At 37.1% G+C, this 22,303-nt stretch overlaps 1 protein-coding gene across 2 annotated transcripts in view; it reads right to left on the minus strand.

Annotated features, from left to right (window-relative positions):
• Positions 1-828: 828 nt before the first annotated feature.
• The window catches only part of MTMR6 (myotubularin related protein 6), a 62,378-nt gene continuing 40,903 nt past the window's right edge, over positions 829-22,303 (minus strand). For both annotated transcript variants that reach the window (XM_049867161.1, XM_049867162.1), the window contains 8 exons: positions 21,000-21,132; positions 20,183-20,292; positions 18,917-19,042; positions 8,924-8,973; positions 8,218-8,418; positions 6,225-6,356; positions 6,017-6,143; positions 829-3,816 (listed from right to left, as the gene is read on the minus strand). In XM_049867161.1, coding sequence (XP_049723118.1) covers positions 3,556-3,816; positions 6,017-6,143; positions 6,225-6,356; positions 8,218-8,418; positions 8,924-8,973; positions 18,917-19,042; positions 20,183-20,292; positions 21,000-21,132 — 1,140 coding nt within the window. In that variant the 3' untranslated portion in view covers positions 829-3,555. The remainder of the gene's footprint in view (positions 3,817-6,016; positions 6,144-6,224; positions 6,357-8,217; positions 8,419-8,923; positions 8,974-18,916; positions 19,043-20,182; positions 20,293-20,999; positions 21,133-22,303) is intronic.

The raw sequence follows: 22,303 nt of genomic DNA on the forward strand, positions 1-22,303 counted from the left end.
AATACCTGGGATAAAACAAACTTGGTCATAGTGTATAATTTGTTTTATACATTTGCTAATCTTTTACTGAGAATTTTTGCATCTATGCTAATAAGAAATAACCCCAAACCCCAGTGCCGTCGAGTTGATTCTGACTCAGAGCAACCCTACAGGACAGGGTAGAACAGCCCCACAAAGAAATACTGGTCTGAAATTTTTCCTTCCTAGTAATGTCTTTGTCTGGTTTTGGCATTGACTTGGTTATACTACAGTAACAAAGAGCCCAAAATCTATGTAGCTTAACATAAACGTTTATTTCTCACTGCCACTTGTATAAAATGTTTTACAAGTACGATGTTCCCCACTGTATTGCTCTTTGGACAAGAGTTATTCTGCATCCCTTTAAGAACAAGAGAGATGCTTACTGATCGTAGTGGGTAGTTTAACACAGCATTTCTCAGAGTATGTCTCTCCGACCATTTGCATCAGAATCTCTAAAATATTGTTAAATGAAAGTACTTTATTGCTATACAGGTGGGTTTTTTTTTTTTTTTTTAATACTCCAGAGTCCCAGTCTGTAGTTACCAAATCAGGAAGTTAAAGACTAAAGCTTTAGAGCCTACTACTAAGTAGCTTCTGAAAGTTGCTTTCAGTTACATATTCCACTATTATATAAAAGGTGCTGTGCAAAAAAATATTTTACTGTCCTAGAAATTACTAGCATAGCATTAATACTGTTTTTATTATAAAAATGGCAAAAATTAGTGTTTATTTTCTTATAAAATGACAAATACAATGGTATATATATATATATTCTTTTTAGATAATTAATCATTTTAGATTATTGGCTATCTTTTTCTACTTATAGCTTCCTAAAGCTTATATAGAATCATACAGATTTTTAAATACAGGCTCAACATTTCACTTTAATTAATCAAGTTATGCTAATGCCAACTGGACTGCTACATGGAAAAGCCAATGAAATAGCTAAAATTTAGCTAATGAGAATGGCTCCAGGTCACTGATAAAGTCCGCAACTGCTCTATATAGTTTTGCAGAAAACCAGCATTTCATCCAGTTTAGAATACCAACTGGAAATTTTTCAGTATTCTCAAGCTGACCTGCAAAAAAATTTTTCACGAAAGGCTAGACAACACCCCTCCCCTTTCTGTCATCTGATCAAACAAATCAAAAACAAAAAACAGACTTACCTTTTTCTTTTACTCAAGATTCCCTGAATTATTTCTATCCTACCTAACTATATGACATCTATTTAAAACATTCCAAAATCAACTTACACTCTTCACTGCCAGCCATTTTCCTCCAGAAATTTTACCTTAAATATATGTGCTCACCTGACCTGTCTTCAATAAGTTGGCAAGGGCACAATAAAATACTGATTGTAACAGCCAGAAGTGACAGGTGCAAAAAGGTAAATCCAATTAGTCATTAATTATATATGCTGAAATTTTTACCCCACTACGCCTATTTCAAATATTTAGGAAATTTTTGTGTTAATAGGTATTAAATATATAAACATCAATCTTTTGGAACATGAGCTGCTCAAATCTCATACTCTTATAGTTACTGTAATGTAACATGCAGGTCCATTTGCTTACATGAAAACAAACTAAAACTTAATTCCATTTGTTTTTTCCAGGGGAAAAAAAAAAAAAAGCATTCAAAGTAAAACATGGACATTTAATTACCTTTAAATAATATATGAAATAATTTACATGCTATACATTCCCAAACACACTGCAATTTTATAAGACATATACACAATCTGCTTTTTGCCAATATATATACACCCTATTTTTTTTTATAGGTCACTTAGGATGTTAACTGATTTCTCAGTCTCTGTGTGAGCAAATAAACACACACACGTATGTCTCAAGTTGAAGGTTAAGATAGTAAACCAAAGAGTTAAATACAAAAAGTCTGCAACGGAAGACTCCAAAACCAAAACCAGTGACTGGAATCAAGTAACAAGGCACAAAACCTTCCCTTTGTTACCACAGAGATTAAAACTGTCCCCTCCCAATGCTTAAACATGGAAACAGGTTTGGCTAAATTGCTGACTATAATTTACAGCGCATTTTTCTTATTACATATTGTGCTACAGAAAAGCATTGGAAAAATAAACAGGATTAGATAAATTCTCATACAGTAAAGCCTTTTTCCATTTGAAAAAAACCTTTATGTTCAAAACTAATATAACAGATACAGGTGTAGTAAGAGCGTTAGAGGTCCTATGCAGATTCCTAGTACCCTGCATCGTACCTTGTGTCACCCATAGGCATAATACATTTCAATTTCAATCCCTGCCAACTGCAAGGAATTTTTTTTTCTTTCTTTCTTGGTAATCTAAAGATATGTACCACTATGTAGATAGAATAAACAGTAAAAATGGCATGGCAAAATGAAACCCTTCCCAGGGTTCAAACTGCTTTTGTTAAACATTAACTTTCTATTAGGCTGTCCTTAATTTTCTTTTTTTCTTCCTTTTCTATAGTTAACAGAGAGGAAAAAACGCTCCATATAGAAATAACTGCTTTTTTTTTAACCAGAAGTGTTTGGATAAACTGAAAGTTAGGCACTGAGAGATAAAGCAGTTTGTTTTTAAATATGTACTATTCCTTGTTTCTAAGAACATAATAGAGCTTTATCTCTTTAAATTTACATATTTATCAAAGGAATAAAGCCAATGTAAGATTAAAATCAGCAGAATGTAATAATTCGTATATAAAAGACAGTCAAATATGTGGCACGTTTAAGAAATCAATAACCTACCTATGCTGTAAGGAATAAGCAATCAAATTAGCACTAAACAAATTGTAATTATAAGAAAACCTTTTTTGTTTTTGACTAAGTTTGAATATGGAGGCGGACCAACTAAACAGTGTACTTTGGCAGCTGTTTACACAGGAGTATTTTTCTTATTATAGCATGCAACTCCTGCAGTAATGAGAACACACTTGTTTACAAATCAAACAAGGCTGACCAAAATCAAAAGATTTTGCTTCAGGTTATAAAACTTAAGGGTAAAGAATGAGCTGAAAATTTATTTTAAGGCCTTCTTAGAAATATTTTTCATAGTACTTCAATATTAAACATTACAATCTGGCAAAATGTCTGTAGGTATTCACAGTTACATTACATAATTGAAAGTACATGCCACGTCAATCATTAAATAAAGGCCCACTTTGTCAAGTTTCTTTTTTTGCAATTAAGTTATACTTTTTTGAAGGAAGGTTATTCATGTTTGGCTGTAATGAACACATAAATCACACAGAAGTGTCAATTCACTAGTGTACAGTGCAAATCGTGTTTTGAGGAAACCCCCCAAATACCACTCATTTCTTACAGAGCTGAATGTTATTCCTTAATCAAAAAGCAATTAAACTGACTTGTTTCTCTCACAAGACCAGTTATTATTTTTTCTTTAACTATTAACCTACTGTTAAACCGTAAGATCATTTAGTAGAAAAATCCCTTTTGGGTCACGTGGCACAGACCACCCTCACGATAATCCAGTTCTTGCACTACAGCCAATCCAGAAAATGTCCAAAGACTCTAGCAAGTCATTCTTGCCACGCCATACTCTAAGCTGACAACAGCAGGTTCTGACTTGGAAAACGCTTCCGCGTAGTCGCTGTAACGATTATCTGCTGAATTGCTGCCCTCTATAGTTCGAAGAGCATCATTCACAGGGAGCAGAGTCTGCTCCTTAAAACACAAGGAGGTTTTGAGACTAGGTGATTCAGGATGAATTGAATGTAATAATTCCTTTGTGGGGACGCCATCCGTTTGTTTATTTTTGCGCTGCTTAATTTTCTAAAACAAATCCAAATTCAAAAGAAATTACTACTTGCACATACTACACAGGCAATATATGTTAGTCAAAAAAATAAAATCTGATTTTGCAAGTGTTCTGTGTACAATGCAAAATGACACCTTAATAAAATCTAGTACAGATGAATAAGATACGGGTGCGAATCCTTATCGTTTCCAACTCTTGTAAGTAAAAATACTGTTTTCGCATTTAATTTAAAAAAAAAAAAAAAAAAAAATCCAGCCAGACTTGCTCAAGGAAGGTCGCTAGGCTTTCACATTTGAAAAAGGCATATGTTCCCTAGAAAGTATGACAAGTAAATATTTTTTTTTAGTAAAGAGATTTATATGAGCCATTCACTTTGAAATCACAACTGTATGGTTTATCAATCACAAACTAATTTAACTAAAAGTCTCTTTGACTATAAGGAGCTTTTTTTTTTTACACAGTTTCCCTGCAGTGGTTGGCTAAGTGAAAACAACCGAACTTTTTCTTCCCCCAAAGAGTAGAAGATTGAAAAAAATGCTCTTTGGGTGAGACTCATGTTCTCCAAACCCCTGGACTGATCTCTAGACTATCTGCATTACCTATATCTTAGACTTTCCTCCGTTTCCACAGACCCTCCTATACTTTACTCAGGGAGTCTCTTAGATAAGTTATTTCCAAAGCTAAGAGAAGGCTAAGGAACATGTCTGCCTGAAAGGTAGACAAGAAAGTCTTTCTGAGCTCTAACAACTGTCTAGGATTTTTTAAATATATAGGTACTTACTGATCCCTTTTTGTTATATATGGCGGCAAAGCAAAGATTATAGGGAAAACCTTAAGGTGGGGAGGGATTTCTTAACCAAGACACAACGAAAGCATAAAACAAAAGTTGGTCAATTTCACTACATGAAAATTTTAAATGTCTATATAGAACATACCATAAATAAAGTGGAAAAGACAGGTATGACGGGACAAAGTCATTTGTAATATATATGACTGATGAAGAATTACTATCTGGTATACAAGAAAACCTGTGAAAGCTGGAACCCCTGTAAGGCAGAAATTGGTAAAAGGAGGAAAACTCAAATTACATCAACCTAATATAACAGGGTTGCTAAGAGTTGGAACAGACTCAACAGCAATGGGTTTGGTTTTTGACTGTTTTTGGAATAAGCTTAATAAGACTGCACCCTGTCAAAGGTGTAAAACTTGCAAGACCAGGAAAAACAAGGCAGTACTGTCAGGTTCCAGCTTTCATAGGTTTTTACTGTATAAAGAACTATTACATAGATAAGAAAAAGGCAAACATGCCAACAGAAAAATGAACCAGGGTTTGAATGGGCCATTCACAGAAAAGGAAAAACGAAGGGCTGACAAACATATAAAAAGACATTCAACTTTACTTGTAATCATGGAGATTCCAAACTGAAAAACAATTTCAATGTTCATTAGCAGTAGAATGGATAAATTATAATATTCACGGAACAGGATACTAATACAGCAGCTACTAATGAAACGAATTAAAGCTACAACGCTGAGCAAAATGAAGCAAATCAATAGTACAAAAACCTTTTTAAAAGTTCTAAAACATGCAGTTTTCTCCAGCTGAGTGGAGGGTATATGGGTATTCTTTTGCTTGATGCCTTTCATACCTACATGAATAATATATTCTTTTCCATTTTTTTCAGTATATAATAAAACTATCTCAAATGATGCAAAACAACACTAAAAATTGTGGATACAAACATGTAGCAAAAATATAAAACTATGAATGGAATAATTAACAACAAATTCAGCACAGTGAATCTGCCCACCTCAAAGCAGGCAAGAGGGGAAGCGAGGAGGAGGATTAGGTAGGAGGTACACAGGGGTCTTCAAACAATATCCATAATGTTTTATTTCTTAAAGCAAAAACAAGAAAGGTCTGAAGCAACCATGGTAAATGTTGAAATCTCACAAAGCTAGGTGGTGGCCATCTGGGTGGTTATTACATCTCTCTCTATACTTTTCTTTATACTTCAAGTATTTCAATGTATTTTAAAACACAGAGAAAGTCATTCAAACAAAGATACTCAATCACAGTAGAGGAGACCTGATTTTGAAGCAACCATGTGTACTTACCAGGTTGTGGTATACAGTAACTTACACTGGCACCACAAGGAAATAAAATAATTTCATATTCTATACATATTTTATCAGATACTTGAGAATACTTACAGATTCTAAGTCTTTAATCTCTTTTTCTAATTGCTTATTCTGCTCATTCATATTCATAATAATGTTAAACACAGACTGCCTAGGATGCAATGTTCGATCAAACTGGTGGTACATGTTTCTCCAAAACCTTTATGACAAAAAGAAAAGTTTCAATGAACTGTGTTTCAAAACAGTCGAGTACATAAATACTTCAATTTCGCCAACTTACTTAAAACTGAAAGATACTGTACTTGGCTCCAAGACCGTAAATCTCTGAGCTTTGGAACTGTAGAGAGGATTTAAGTACTTCTTTCGGTCATCCAGAAGAAATGGCCACAGGGAGTAAGTCTTCTCCTTCAACCTTAATGGTAATCAGAAGAACATAAAGATCTTTCCTATCAATGAAAAGTACAGGTACTAATACTCATTTTTATAACTCAGGCACTGGTTCCCAAAGCAGATTTATGTCTGGGCCTTCTTTACTCAGTCTAACCTCACCACGTCTCTGTATTCTCTCTTTTCTCCTTTTCACCGATAATCATGTCATTAATAAAATCACAGCTCTCAAACACAACACAGGCATACAATTTTCTCTCACAACCACGTACTTTAAGAGATTTCTCTCTTACCTCATACAAGTTCATAAACCCGGTCTCTGTTACACCTATTTCAAATCACCACACGCATACGTGGAATAAGAAATTCATCTCCCTGTTTGGCTTTGTTTCCTTAACCCCATACCTAGCCTGTAGCGCCAAGTATTACACAGCAGAACAAATTTAAGTGCGAGTGGGTACAACAAGGAAACTGGGACAAAATTGGGACATTCAAACATAAAAAAAAGCCAAATTATATTTCAGATCTAAGAGTAAGTGGATAAAGCGTAGATGGTGTGAGACCGTGCGTTTACACAGCAAACATCACACGGACCAGGGCTGAAGGAGGTGGAGCGTCACCTCACTTTTCTGTGACCCCCTCAGATAACCCGTAACTATCTTCTTAGAAAAAGACTGCCAGGAATATCAGCTCTTATTACCATCTTTCAACTTGTGAGGGTGTCTGGCACTAATTGAGAAGACTATTTTTTCCTAAAATAGCTCTGTACTACAAGAAAAGAATCATCTGCTGCAAATTATGATAAACTATGATGAATTACTATAGCACAAAGCTAAAGTCTTAATGTTCTTTGATTTGTTCCTCTCTGTTATACTCTTCATTCCCTATACAACATCTTTAGGATTTTCCACTTCCTCTCAGTTCTGCCATCACCTTACTCTATTCGCTCACTACCTCGTAACTATCAAGTACTATCTCCAACTGCAGTTTCTGCCTCCACTACTTTTTTATTTCAATTATTAAGAGCACGTAGTACACAGCACTCTGCTGGAAGTGAGAGTATGTGGCTGTCTTTAAACTGCTACTAGATTTAGCTTCTAACATGTCACTTCTATGTTCAAGAATCTGTTAACTTCTCTTTATTGCCTACTTTTGCTGTAAGAAATCTAAGCTCATAGGCCCAACTTAAAAATATATATGACTCCTTAGCCTTACTCCAGATCTCCCTTGCATCAAAATTTAGCCAGAAACCACTATCCATAAAGACCAGTTGGGAAACAGCAGGTGATCTAGTATCAAGTACAGTGTCTCAGAGCTCATCTGAGACCTAACTCAGGGACAGACGCACTGCAGCCAACCAGCTGCTTTGAAATATGAGGAGAGCTATAGGTTTCATCTTAACTTAAAAAAGAGCAACGCTTATAAAATCTTTTACAGCACTTTAAAGCTTATGACCAGTACTTTCTGGCAAACAAAACAGTTAAAGGACTTCTTTGTTCTAGAATATATATCCCGAATGAAAGGCGCAAAAGAGGGGCATCTAGGATGTTGGTAATGTTTCCTGATCTGGGTGCTGGTTAAAGAGGTGGGTCAGTTTGCTAAAGTTTATTGAACTTCACAGTTAGTGCTATATGTACTTTTCTGTATGTACGCTACAGTTCCAAAACAAATTTTAAAAATAGATTTTACCATTAACCTGAGGGTCTGGGGGATACTCAGAGAGTACTAACCTTCAGAAATATAGCTAATCAAACCTTCATAATAAAAATCAGTTCTATTTCATCCTGTGAATATATTTTATGAAGTTTAACTATGATTTATCTTAGACCTCAAGTAGTATTTAAAAAAAAAAAAAAAAAAAGTCCATTACAATCAAATCATCTTACTTGAGTTCTTCTCTTTCCTTCTGACAATTTCCAAGGAAGTTTCCAAATTGGCATGAATGAATATGTTCATGGATCTGAAGAAGAAATGCCTCATTGAATTCAAAGGCTTGTGGGAACTGTTCGGTCAAATGCCACACACATTCCAAAAACTGAATAAACACTGGTGAGATTTCCTTCGGGTCACCATCCAAATGGCCACACCTAGCCCCCCCACAAAAAAGTACAAGCTTTTAAAAATGCCTCTGGAAGAAGTCCATTATTCAGGTATTGTTAAATTTAAACACATATACCCACACCCCCCCCCAAAAAAACCTAAAATATCTTTACATCATCACAAAGAAACGAATGGTTTTACTGAAACAACTTACAGTGAGTTTTTCAACCACAACTTTAAAGGATCTGTCACCTTCTAACCTATAAGGTCGCTATGAGTCGGAATCGACTCGACGGCACTGGTTTTTATTTTGTCACCTTCTAAATACTACAATCCAATCAAAATGGAAGACACTTAACAGCCATGAAAATTAACAGACATTAGAATTTAAAAGACATAAGAAAACGTTAGACCAGTCTTCATATAAAACATGGTGTAAAATCTCAGCATTCTCACCTCCCCCAGATATGCAAGCTCACAAAGAACAGTAACGTTTTAGCAATCTAGTTTTACTGAATTTACAAAATACATAAATGTATGACTGTGACTCACCTCTCTGAAAATTTATGTCCAAAGGAGATCCAATCCTTTTCTATTAAAACCTTAAGAAGAAGTAAAATCCATTTTATAACAACCTTCAGTGTTTTTGTTTAGAACAGACTAGATCCTATAGCTTAAAATCAGCATTATATACACCTTTAATTTATAGTTATAGGAAAAAAAAAAAAAAATGTAGACTAGACCCAGATAACAGCTATGGCTGAAGAGTGAAAATGATATATGGAAAAAAAGAATGGTCTTGTGACTTATTTTAGTTATATTTATTATATTTTAAGTAAAAAATGTGTGAAAAGGCAGTATTATAAATTTTTTATATATATGAACGTGATACCTACATAGAAAACTGTACACCAAAATGTTAGCAGTGATTAACTCTTGGTGGTAGATTAGACTGAATGTTTTAAATCTTTGGCTTGTGTGTATATTAATTACAGTACTTTAAAATATGTAGGAGAGCAATGCAGACAATAAAGCTTATTATATTCAAATCTAAATGCTGTCACCTAACCTCCTGACTGAACTGTCTTTCTCCAGCATCTGGTTTCTCTGTCAGTTTCTCCATTTACCAATTTCACAGAAATGACAGGTTTCTAATTTTTTTCAGTCTAATCTAAACATATCTTCTTAGAATTTAATACACATTTATAGTTTCCTGACATAATCACAAGCCACATTCTTTTCAGTGTCAAAATTTCCACTTTTAACTTCTCTGATTTTGTCTTACATCTCTCTGATTTCTATAGCAAGTCAGTTTCTGGAGCCAATACTGCATAGGTTCAAATCCTCGCTCCACCATTTAGTATCTGTGTGACCTTGGCTAAGGGATCACCTCCAGGCCGGAGCCTCAGATTTCACTGGGCCCTCGACTACTCTTATATGCAAGCATATCTAAAAACTTAATGCAATCCCTTTCTCACTAGACCTATATTGCTCTGCTTATCTCCGTGAAAAGCAGAACAGCACCACACGCACCCTTGGCAACCAAGTCAAGGACCTGGCAATCATCCCAGAGCACTCCTCCTTCCTCTCTTCTAACCCACAGCCAGTCCATGGCCAACACCTACTGACTACTTTCTTAACAGCCTTGGAAACTATCACCTCCGCATCCACTTACTTGTCACTGCTTCAGTGCTGGCCCTCTCCTCTCTATTATATTATTATAACCGTTCTAAGCTTGTCTCCCAAACTCCATTCTTACTGCTCTCTGAAGTCCATAGAACATTTTTTTTTAATAATTTTTGTTGTGCTTTAAGTTTACAAATCAAGTCAGTCACTCACACAAAAACTTATATACACCTTGCTACATAATCCCAATTACTCTCCCCCTAATGAGACAGCCCGCTCTCTCCCTCCACTCTCTTTTCGTGTCCATTTCACCAGCTTCTAACCCCCTTTAACCTCTCATCTCCCCTCTAGACAGTCTCAAATGTCCACCCAATCCAAGAAGCTCTCTCCTCACCAGCATCCCTCTCCAACCCATTGTCCAGTCCACTCCACGTCTGAAGAGTTGGCTTCGGGAATGGTTCCTGTCCTGGGCCAGCAGAAAGTCTGGGGGCCATGACCACCAGGGTCCTTCTAGTCTCAGTCAAACCATTAAGTCTGCTCTTTTTATGAGAATTTGGGGTCTGCATCCCACTGCTCTCCTGCTCCCTCAGGGGTTCTCTGTTGTGTTCCCTGACAGGGCAGTCATCAGTTGTATCTGGGCACCATCTAGTTCTTCTGGTCTCAGGATGATGTAGTCTCCGGTTCACGTGGCCCTTTCTGTCTCTTGGGCTCCTAATCGCCTTGTGTCCTTGGTGCTCTTCATTCTCCTTTGATCCAGGTGGATTGACACCAATTGATGCATTTTAGATGGCTGCTTGCTAACGTTGAAGACCCCAGACGCCACTCTTCAAAGTGGGATGCAGAATGTTTTCTTAATAGATTTTATTATGCCAACTGGCTTAGATGTCCCCTGAAACCATGGTCCCCAGACCCCTGCCCCTGCTACGGAGGCCTTCAAAGCATTCAGTTTATTCAGGAAACTTCTTTGCTTTTGGTTTAGTCCAGATGTGCTCACCTCAACTGTATCGTGTGTTGTCTTTCCCTTCACCTAAAGTAGTTCTTATCTACTATCTAATTAGTGAATACCCCTCTCCCACCCTCCCTCTCTCCTCCCTCTTGTAACCACAAAAGAATGTTTTCTTCTCAGTTTAAACTATTTCTCAAGTTCTTATAATAGTGGTCTTATACAATATTTGTCCTTTTGTAACTGACTACTTTCACTCAGCATAATACCTTGCAGGTTCCTCCATATTATGAAATGTTGCACAGATTCATCACTGTTCTTTATCGATACATAGTATTCCACTGTGTGCATATACAATTATTTATCCATTCATACACTGATGGGCACCTTGGTTGCTTCCATCTTTTTGCTATTGTAAAGAGTGCTGCAATAAACATGGGTGTGCATATATCTGTTCCTGTAAAGGCTCTTATTTCTCTAGGATATATTTCTAGGAGTGGGATTGATGGATCGTATGGTAGTTCTATTTTTACATTTTTAAGGAAGCGCCAAATTGATTTCCAAAGTGGTTGTACCATTTTACATTTCCACCAGCAGTGTGTAAGTGTTCCAATCTCTCCACAGCCTCTCCAACTTTTATTATTCTGTGTTTTTGGGACTAACGCCAGCCTTGTTGAAGTGAGATGAAATCTCATTGCAGTTTTTATCTGTGTTTCTCCAATGGCTAATGATTGTATTTCCTCACGTATCTGTTAGCTACCTGAATGGCTTCTTTAGGGAAGTGTCTGTTCATATCGTTTGCCTATTTTTTAATTGGGTTATTTGTCTTTTTCTAGTTGAGTTTTTGCAGTATCATGTAGATTTTAGAGATCAGGCACTGATCGGAAACGTCATAGCTAAAAACTTTTTCCCAGTCTGTAGATAATCTTTTTACTCTTTTGATGAAGTCTTTGGATGAGCATAGGTGTTTGATTTTTAGGAGCTCATAGTTATCTAGTTTTTCTTCCACATTGTTAGTAATGTTTTGTATACTGTTTATGCCACGTATTAGGGCTCCTAATGTTGTCCCTATTTTTTCTTCCATGATCTTTATCATTTTAGATTTTATATTTAGGTCTTTGAACCATTTTGAGTTAGTTTTTGTGTATGGAGTAAGCTATGGGTCTTGTTTCATTTTTTTGCAAATGGCTATCTAGTTATGCCAGCACCATTTGTTAAAAAGACTGTCTTTTCCCCCCATTTAACTGTTTTGGGGTCTTTGTCGAATATCAACTGCTCATATGTGGATGGATTTATGTCTGGATTCTTAATTCTGTTCCATTTGTCTATGTATCTGTTGTTGTACCAGTACCAGGCTGTTTTGACTACTGTGGCAGTATAACAGGTTCTAAAATCAGGTAGGCTAAGGGCTCCCACTTTGTTCTTCTTTTTCAGTAATGCTTTACTTAACCGGGGCCTCTTTCCCTTCCATATGAAGTTGGTGATCTGTTTCTCCATCTCATTAAAGAATGTTGTTGGAATTTGGATTGGAATTGTATTAAATGTATAGATCACTTTTGGTAGAATAGACATTTTTATAATGTTAAGCCTTCTTATCCATGAGCAAGGTATGGTTTTCCACTTATGTAGGTCTTTTTTGGTTTCTTGAAGACGTGTATTGTAGTTTTCTTTGTGTAAGTCTTTTACATCTCTGGTAAGATTTATTCCTAAGTATTTTATCTTCTTGAGGGCTGCTGTAAATGGTATTGAATGGGTGATTTCCTCTTCGATGTTCTTTTTGTTGGTGTTGAGAAATCCAACTGATTCTTGTATGTTTGTCTTGTACCCCGATAATCTGCTGAACTCTTCTATTAATTTCAGTAGTTTTCTGGAGGATTCCTAAGGATTTTCTGTGTATAAGATTATGTCATCTGCGAATAGAGATAATTTTACTTTTTCCTTGTCAATCTGGAAGCCCTTTATTTCTTTGTCTAGCCTAATTGCTCTGGCTAGGACCTCCAGCCCAATGTTGAATAAGAGCGATAATAAAGGGCATCCTTGTGTAGTTCCTGTTCCCAAGGGAAATGCTTTCAGGCTCTCTCCATTTAGGATGACGCTGGCTGTTAGTTTTGTATAAATGCTCTTCATTATGTTGAGGAATTTTCCTTCTATTCCTATTTTGCTGAGAGTTTTTATCATGAATGGGTGTTAGATTTTGTCAAATGCCTCTCCTGCATCAATTAATAAAATCAAGTGATTCTTGTCTGTTTTATTTATGTGGTGGATTACATTAATTGTTTTTCTAATGTTGAACCATCCCTGCATACCTGGTGTGAATCCCACTTGGTCATGGTGAATTATTTTTTTGATATGTTGTTGAATCTATTGGCTAGAATTCTGGTGAGGATTTTTGCATCTATGTTCACGAGGGATATAGGTCTGTAATTTTCTTTTTCTTTGTGGTGTCTTTACCTGGTTTTGGTATCAGGGATATGGTAGCTTCAGAGAATGAGTTTGGTAGTATTCCATCCTTTTCTATGCTCTGAAATACCTTTAGTAGTAGTGGTGTTAACTCTTCTCTGAAAGTTTGGTAGAACTCTGCAGTGAAGCCATCCGGACCAGGCTTTGTTTTTGTTGGGAGTTCTTTGACTACCTTTTCAATCTCTTCTTTTGTTATGGGTCTATTTAGTTGTTCCACTTCTGTTTGTGTTAGTTTAAGTAGGTAGTGTGTTTCTAGGAAATCACCTGCTTCTTCTAGGTTTTCAAATTAGTTTGAGTACAGTTTTTCACAGTAATCTGATATGATTCTTTTAATTTCAGTTGGGTCTGTTGTAATATCGCCCATCTCATTTCTTATTCGGGTTATGTGCTTCCTCTCCTGTTTTTCTTTTGTCAGTTTGGCCAGTGACTTATCAATTTTGTTGATTTTTTCAAAGAACCAGCTTTTGGTCTTGTTAATTCTTTCAATTGTTTTTCTGTTTTTTATTTCGTTTAGCTCTGCTCTAATTTTTATTATTTGTTTTCTTCTGGTGCCTGAGGCTTTCTTTTGTTGATCTCTATTTGTTCAAGTTGCACGGATAATTCTTTGATTTTGGCACTTTCTTCTGTTTGGATGTGTGCATTTATTGATATAAATTGACCTCTGAGCACTGCTTTTGCTGTGTCCCAAAGGTTCTGATAGGAAATGTTTTCATTCTCATTGGATTCTCTGAATTTCTTTATTCCATCCTTAATGTCCTCTACAACCCAGTCTTTTTTGAGCAGGGTATTGTTCAGTTTCCAAGTGTTTGATTTCTTTTCCCTGCTTTTTCCGTTATTGATTTCCACTTTTATGGCCTTATGGTCACAGAAGATGCTTTATAATATTTCAATGTTTTGGATTCTGCTAAGGCTTGCTTTATGATCTAATATGTGTTCTATTCTAGGGAATGTTCCATGTGCACTAGAAAAGAAAGTATACTTGGTTGCTCTTGGGTGGAGTGTTCTGTACATGTCTATGAGGTCAATTTGGTTTATTGTGCCATTTAGATCTTCCATGTCTTTACTGAGCTTCTTTCTGGATGTCCTGTCCTTCACCAAAAGTGGTGTGTTGAAGTCTCCTATTATTATTGTGGAGCGGTCTCACTTTTCACTGCTGATGGAGTTTATGTATCTTGCAGCCCTGTCACTGGGTGCATATTTAATATGGTTATATCTTCTTGGTATATTGTCCCTTTAATCATTATATACTGTCCTTCCTTATCCTTTCTGATGGATTTAACTTTAAAGTCTATTTTGTCAGAAATTAATATTGCTACTCCTGCTCTTTTTTGATTGTTGTTTGCTTGATATATTTTTTTCCATCCTTTGAGTTTTAGTTTGTTTCTGTCTTTAAGTCTAAGGTGTGTCTCTTGTAGGCAGCATATAGATGGATCTTGTTTTTTAATCCATTCTGCCACTCTCTGTCTCTTTATTGGTGCATTTAGTCCATTTACATTCAGCATAATTATGGATAGGTATGAATTTAGTGCTATCATTTTGATTTTTTTTGTGTGTGTTGTTGACAGTTTCTTTTTCCCACTTAATTTTATGTGCTGAGTAGATCATCATTATATATTGTCCTTTCCTCATATTTGTTGTTGTTGATTTTGTTTCTGCTGAATCTCTATTTCTTGTATTTTATTTTGATGAGTAGGATAGTTTGTCTCCTTTGTGATTACCTTATTATTTACCCCTCTTTTTCTAAATTTAAACCAAAGTTTTATTTCTTTGTATGGCCATGTCTTCCTCTCCATATGGAAGATCTACAATTACATTTCTTAGTGCCTTTTTATTGCTTTAACGTTGTCTTCTTTTATATAATAACATCGCTGTTACCCTGTTTTGAGCTTTTTTTTTTTAACCTTGTTTTTTTTTTTATTTCCCGTCTGCGTTGACTTCTGATTTTCTGCCCAGTGTTCTAGTCTTGGGTTGATACCTGATATTACTGATTTTCTAACCAAAGAACTCCCTTTAGTATATCTTGTAGTTTTGGTTTGGTTTTTATGAATTCCCTGAACTTCCGTTTATCTGGAAATGACCTAATTTCACCTTCATACTTAAGAGATGGTTTTGCTGGATATATGATTCTTGGCAGGCAATCTTTTTCCTTCAATTTTTTAAATATGTCACCCCATTGCCTTCTTGCCTGCACGGTTTCTGACGAGTAGTCTGAGCTTATTCTTATTGGCTCTCCTTTGTAGGGGACTTTTCATTTATCCCTCACTGCTCTTATAATTCTCTCTTTATCTTTGGTTTTGGCAAGCTTGGTTATAATGTCTTGGTGACTTTCTTTTAACATTTCCCTTATGTGGAGTTCGATGAGCATCTTGGATAGGTATCTTCTCATCTTTCACGATATCGAGGAAGTTTTCTGCCAACAAATCTTACAACAATTCTCTCTGTATTTTCTATTATCCCTCCCTCTTCTGGTACTCCAAACCCTCATAGGTTATTTCTCATGATAGAGTCCCACATGATTCTTAAGTTTTCTTCATTTTTTTAAACGCTTTTATCTGATTTTTCTTCAAATATATTAGTGCCAAGTGATTTATCTTCGAGTTCAGAAATTCTAGCTTCTACTTGCTCAATTCTGTTCCTCTGACTTTCTATTGTCTACTTCTGTAATTTTAATCTTCTGAATTTCTGATTGCTGTCTATAGATTTTTCCAGCTTATTAAATTTTTCATTATGTTCCTGAATAATCTTTCTGATTTCTTCAGTTGCTTTATCTGTGTGTTCCTTGGCTTGTTCTGCATATTGCCTCATTTCCTTCCTGATGTCTTGAAGATTACTATATATTAATCTTTTGTATTCTGGCTCTGGTAATTCCAGGAATGCACTTTTATCTAGAAGATCCCTGGATACTTTGTTTGAGAGCTTGTTGAGTTGATCATGGTCTCTTTCTTTATGTGACTTGATATTGACTGTTGTCTCCAAGCCATTTATAAGTTATTATATTAGTTTATGCTTGCTTACTGTGTCGTAGCTTCTTGCTTTGTTTTGTGCTGAAAGACCCAAATGGGTTGCTTGAGTGAGCTGGCTTGATTATTTTCGCCTTTGGAGCTCTGACGTCCTGTCCCCAGATGACTGGAGCTGTTATCAGGTATATCAGTCTAGGAGTCCATTCAGTTTTCTTGTATGAATTCAGCTCAGGTGTCCAGATAGCTGATCATCAAGTGTGTGGTACAGGCTCTCTCCTACAGTCTTAGAGGGGCAGGGGTGATTGGTGTATGTACCATTATCTGATTGCAGCAGGGGGTCATGCTCTGAACAAGGCAAGGGGCTGAGAACCAACCCCTGAGTGTCTCTGAGGAAAACGAAGTTCTCTGTTCCCTAGAGCGTGCAGGTGGGTGAGTTCTGCACACGGACCATAGGCACCCAAAGTTTTTTGGTTTTAAGGACTAGGAGGTACCAGTTATCCTTGGACCCCTGTCGCAGGTGGCTGGGTGACCTGAGTGGAGCTATCAGTCCTTAGGTCCTTGATGTGTGTAGGTGAGGACCTTGTTTAATAGGCAATGTCAAACATCAAACACCCACCTCTCCGCTGCACAGCTGAGACGGCTGGAGTCTGCCAACAAGGGCTTATTCTCCCAAAATAGGCCCACACAGGTCCATGCAGAAGGGAAAGCTGCTCAAAGCCCATACCGTTTATGCCTGGACAGGAGCTGCTTCTGTCCTGAGCTCCCCCGGTTAGTGGAGCTGGCACATTATGTTTTCCCGCAGTTGCAAATGTTTTCCTTCTCCAAAGCCAGGAGGATGGCTCTAGGTGGTCAACAGGGCCTACCTCTGGCCCAGGGAATTAGCTGCTGAAGCCGGCTTGGGGGTGACGGGGGGCGCGGTAAAATATAGGCAAGTACTTAGCTTTTGCCGAGAGTGTGGTTCTTTTCAGGTTCCAGAGGTGTGAGTAGGCTATGTGGCTGGCTGCTTCCCATTGAGGAAACTGTGGCCAAACGCTAGTACCAGCCCGCCGCTGCCACCGCTCTGGGAATGGTGCCTGAGGGCTCCCCGCGATTCACGTAACTCCTCTCCACTTCTGAACCGTCTCTTCCTCCTCCTGCCCCTCAGTTAATTGTCTAAGCTTGCCTTTGAAGCTCAGGGCTCCCAGCTTGTCACAAATATACTCGTTTCACTTGTTTTTTCAGGTCTTTGTTCTAAAGAGGGCTCACCAGAACCGTCTGTCTATTCCACCATCTTGGCTCCGCCTCCTCCCAAACCATCTTTTTGAATAGCAGATCTAATCAAGTTACTGGTTCCTCTATTTAAAGTCCTGTACCGACTTCTCAGGAGCCCTTGTGGTGCAGTGGTTAAAGGATTCAGCTGCTAACTGAAAGGTCAGTTCTACTCTGTCCTACAGGGTCTCTAGGAGTCAGAATTGAGTCCACAGCAATGGTTTAGTTTGGTTTTAATGGCTTCTCAATACCAAAAAGCGTAAAGTCCAAATTCCAGCCTGCCAGCCTTCTCTTTCTCAGGCCCTCATCCCAACTATCATTCCTCTGCATCTAAGACCCCAATTTAACACTCCCCTGATCCCTCAATAACAAATGATTTGCAGTCACCAGAAGGAACTACGCTTTCACTCACATTAATCTTTCTGCCTGGGATGCTCTCAAATTGTTCCTGGTCATTTTATCACACGAATTCACCTGGATGTCTAGCAAACAAAGCCAAGCATGGGAAAAAAAGCTATTCCTTATGTTACACTCTCAAGGCAATCTATCCTGTTGAGTGTCATTTTCTTATTAGCAGCCCTCCCATTTGACCTGCCCCAGATTAAAAATGTTAGCACCATAAAATGATGGTGCTAAGAAGCCCTGGTGATTTTAAACTGTTCCTTATTTTTGCACCATAATTAGTAATTCTAGATGGATGAAAACTTTCTGACATGTCTTCATTTCCTTTACTTACCATGAGTGAAGATGTACATTTAGAAAATATAAATTTATTTGATTATATATTAAAAAACAAAAAACAGGAGCCAGAGACCAATCTTTATAAAACAGAGAATCTGTTCAACTAGAAATTTAATCTTCAGATATAAAATAGGCCTCCTGACATATTACACTTAACAAATGAAGGAGCTTTAAATAGAAAGTTTCCTCTAGAATATAATTTTTAAGTATGGTTATCTGTGCCTTAGATAAAAATGAGAGGAAATACCAAACATTTGTCTTAACACTTCACAAAAAAATTAAATCTAAAACTTTTTGTCAAAGAGGAGGCACAAATGAAAATCAATCTAACTCACAGTTTCTCAACCTCAATACTGCAGACACCTTGGGCCAGATAATTCTGTGGTGTGGAGGCTTTCCAGTGTAACAAAGGATGTGTCCAGGCGCCTCCCTGGCCTTACCAACTAATCCTGCTGCACTACTCCCCTCAGCTGTGGCAACCAAAAATGTTTCCAAACATTGCCAAATGTTGCCTGGGGGGAGGCGGTGACATTTGAGAACCACCAGCCTAGCCGCATAAACACTTACCATGAATCCTTTAATTGTCCTATAGTAGGAATCCAGTAAGAGAGAGCCAAGGGAACAGACCTGGGAAGTCCTATCCCAACCATCAGAACAGTGTACCAGTACACTTGCGTTTTCAACCATTATTGCCTGAAAAGAAAGATCACATACTTACATTCTAACAGACAACATTTTGGATAAATCGACGTATTCTGTTACTCCAAACTATACTAGTAGGTATTTGTGGAGTAAAGGACCTAGTTTTACCGTAAGTAAGGTGATTTTCGTCCTTGGTTCCTTGGAGTAACTTTGGTGCCTTGGTCTGGGACTTCCAGGCCATACCTAAAGATCTGTGCTGGCTGGGGACTAGCCAAAACAAAAAAGACTCACCTGGGAGCCCAATATCAACTAGCCTCAGGAGGCATGATTTAGCCTATTATGCTGGACTAGCGAATAAAAGTCCAGAACAGGACGGATCAGAGGGCTTCCTGGTTGACAAGAACATCTCCTCTTAGAAGGGTAGTGTGTCCTTGGAACAAGGAAGCTCCACACTGGGAACCTTCCCAGACCTCGCCTTGTCAGTCTCTTCATTTGCATCCCTTTTGGCTACAATTAATCTATAGTTGTAAGTATGATATACTCCATGAGTGCTGAGAGTCATTCCAGAGAACCCAAAGGGGCAGTGGGAGCCAGCAGGTCAGAAAGGAAGGGTGTTGTATGGACTCTTGAGCTTGCGGCTGGCAGCCTAAAAGGGTAGTGGGAAGCTAGCCCCAAATCAGTGGCCAGAAAGTCAGGACAGTATCCTTTCAACTTCTAAGTTATGATGTAGCTCTAGGAGGCTAGGGTCAGAAAGAGTGCTGTGGGGGTGGCCGGAGACAAAGATGGAGAAGTAGCAATGTGAGGACTGGATCAATCCTCACATTTTGGTGACTGGATTCATGCTGATCCTTACCAAGCAGTGTTGCATTAGAAAGAAGAGCTACAATTGTACAGGTAACATTGCCACAGCATGATGTCTAAAATCAAAACATAAAACAACAAAAACACAAAGCAAACATAAAAAAATACAATGACAAAAATCCTGTTTCAAAGTATTTGAGAATTTCTTTTGAAGTGCCTACATTAAGTGCTTTATTCGTAAATATCAAATTGAACTGAGCCTCATTAAAGAGATAGGTAAATCTTAATGAAAGTTTTATAACTGGAACAGATGCCAGCACCCAGGAAAACAGGTCCATTCCTTTCTAAACATTAAAAATTCCAAAACCAATATTAGAGATCAATAGTTACTTTGGCTAAGAAGATTGCAGCATCCATAACAGCTTTGACATGGCGAAGCCATCCGGAGCTCTCCATACCAGAGTAGAAATCATTCACAGACAGCCCTTTGGTACCATTGACTAAAAAACGGGAAAATTTTTTAATTAGAATGGAGACAGAATCTCCACTGCTCCTACTCAACATATCTCTGGGTGAGTAAATTGGAGGGAAAGAGAAGAGAAAGACAAAATAAATACGCAAGACTCTTTATAAAAAAAGATAACATTAGAAGCTCAATAATGAATTTTTCGGTATATTTTTCTGTCATTTCTTATACTTAAATAATCTCCTTTAAAAAAATTATGGCACAAGCATTTAACTACAAGTAGTCTGATATCTTAATTTTTTAAATGTCACACCATGACTGGAAAGATCCTTTAATACTTAAATAGAACAGCATTACCATAAATTAATTTTCACTGTAGAATATTTATCGGACAATAATATCTGCAAAACCCTTGTAACTATACTGTCCAATACAGTGACTGTTACCCTAATGTAGCTACTGAACACGTAGCCAGTCCAAACTGACATGTGCTAAAAGCATAAAATACACAATGGATTTTTAAGACTTGATTTTCTAAAACAGTAAAATATCTCATTACTCATTTTGTATACTGACTACATTAAAAGAATGTTTTTGTTTTGAGGTTAAATATATTTAAATTAATTTCACCTGTTGCTTTTTACTTTTTGAATGTAACTACTAGAAAATTTTAAAATTACATGTGACTAGGATTATATTTCTACTGGACAAAGCTACTGAGAAGATAAGCAGGAATCATACCTTCCAATAATTTCTGAAGGCTGGACCTCATGACATGAATATTTTCAATCCCAACAAACTGAAATCTGATGTTAGAATAATTGTCTTCATTTTCATAACCTTTTCCAGCTGCTCTGTTGGCCATAGCATTTAGCTGAAATTAAAAATTTTAGAAATTTAGAGATAAATTACTTTTACCTTTTAACTTAGTTTTCCAAAATGTCATGGAAACATTCAATATACCATTATTTACTTAGCAGAGAGTTTAAAAGACCTCATCAAAACTGAATAAGTTACTATTTTTTAATAAGTAAAAATGCCACCCATAAACCCGCTGCCGTCAAGTCAATTTCGACTCACAGCAACCCTACGGCACAGAGTAGAACTGCCCACACGGTTTCCAACAAGTGGCTGGCAGATGTGAATTGCTGACCTTTAGGTTAGCAGCCGGGCTCTTAACCACTGCGCCACCACATATCATTAATAATAAAGAAGGATACTACAAAGTAGCAATATGATTGCTATATAATATAAAGGTCTAGACAGGAACTTCCCCACAAATAATTCATGAAGCTAATTCATTTATGTTTTTAGCCAATTTTCCATGTTTGTAATATCTCACCATTTAAAAGATAAAAATGTCTATCTAAATCCTAAATGATTCAGAGATGAGCAGATTTGAGAAGCTTTACTTTTACAGAATCAATCTATGAGAGTCACTTCAGAATAAGCCTGAAGTGCCAGACCATTCAGAAAGCCACAGGGACCCCCATATGCCTCAGATTATTTGAGGTCCTCCACAGTAAAGACTGCTGTATGACACATAATCCTCTATTCTGATACATCTCCAAGAACTGAGCCAAAAATAAACTGGTTTTTAGAACACAACTTGCCTGTTGGGTATCAGCCTATACACCCATGTTGCCAGAGGTTCACTTAGGCTTTGGCATGTTTAATTCTTTCAAAACTGGATTTCATATAATATAGTACAGTGAAACCTCAAAAAGCCAGAACCTATGTAAGGCAGAAACCTGTCAGAGAAGGAAAATGCAAATATTTTCCACTAAAACGAGCGAAAGAAAAGTGGTAAGGCTGCACCGTGTCAAAGGTGGAAAACTTGTAGGACCTGGAAAGACAAGGCAGTCCCGTTGAGTTTTGGCTCTCACAGGTTTCACTGTATTATCATTTATTAAACATTCTTACGAACTTGAATGAAATAGAACCTAAACTGAAAGCAAAGAGTATCTTTTCATTCACTGGATTATGGTCTCAGGCTGGTAACAGGTACTGTTAAGTGACATCTACTGACATCACTGGTTTTCAGC

The sequence above is a fragment of the Elephas maximus genome, chromosome 23 (assembly GCF_024166365.1).
Source record: "Elephas maximus indicus isolate mEleMax1 chromosome 23, mEleMax1 primary haplotype, whole genome shotgun sequence".
NCBI lineage: Eukaryota > Metazoa > Chordata > Mammalia > Proboscidea > Elephantidae > Elephas > Elephas maximus.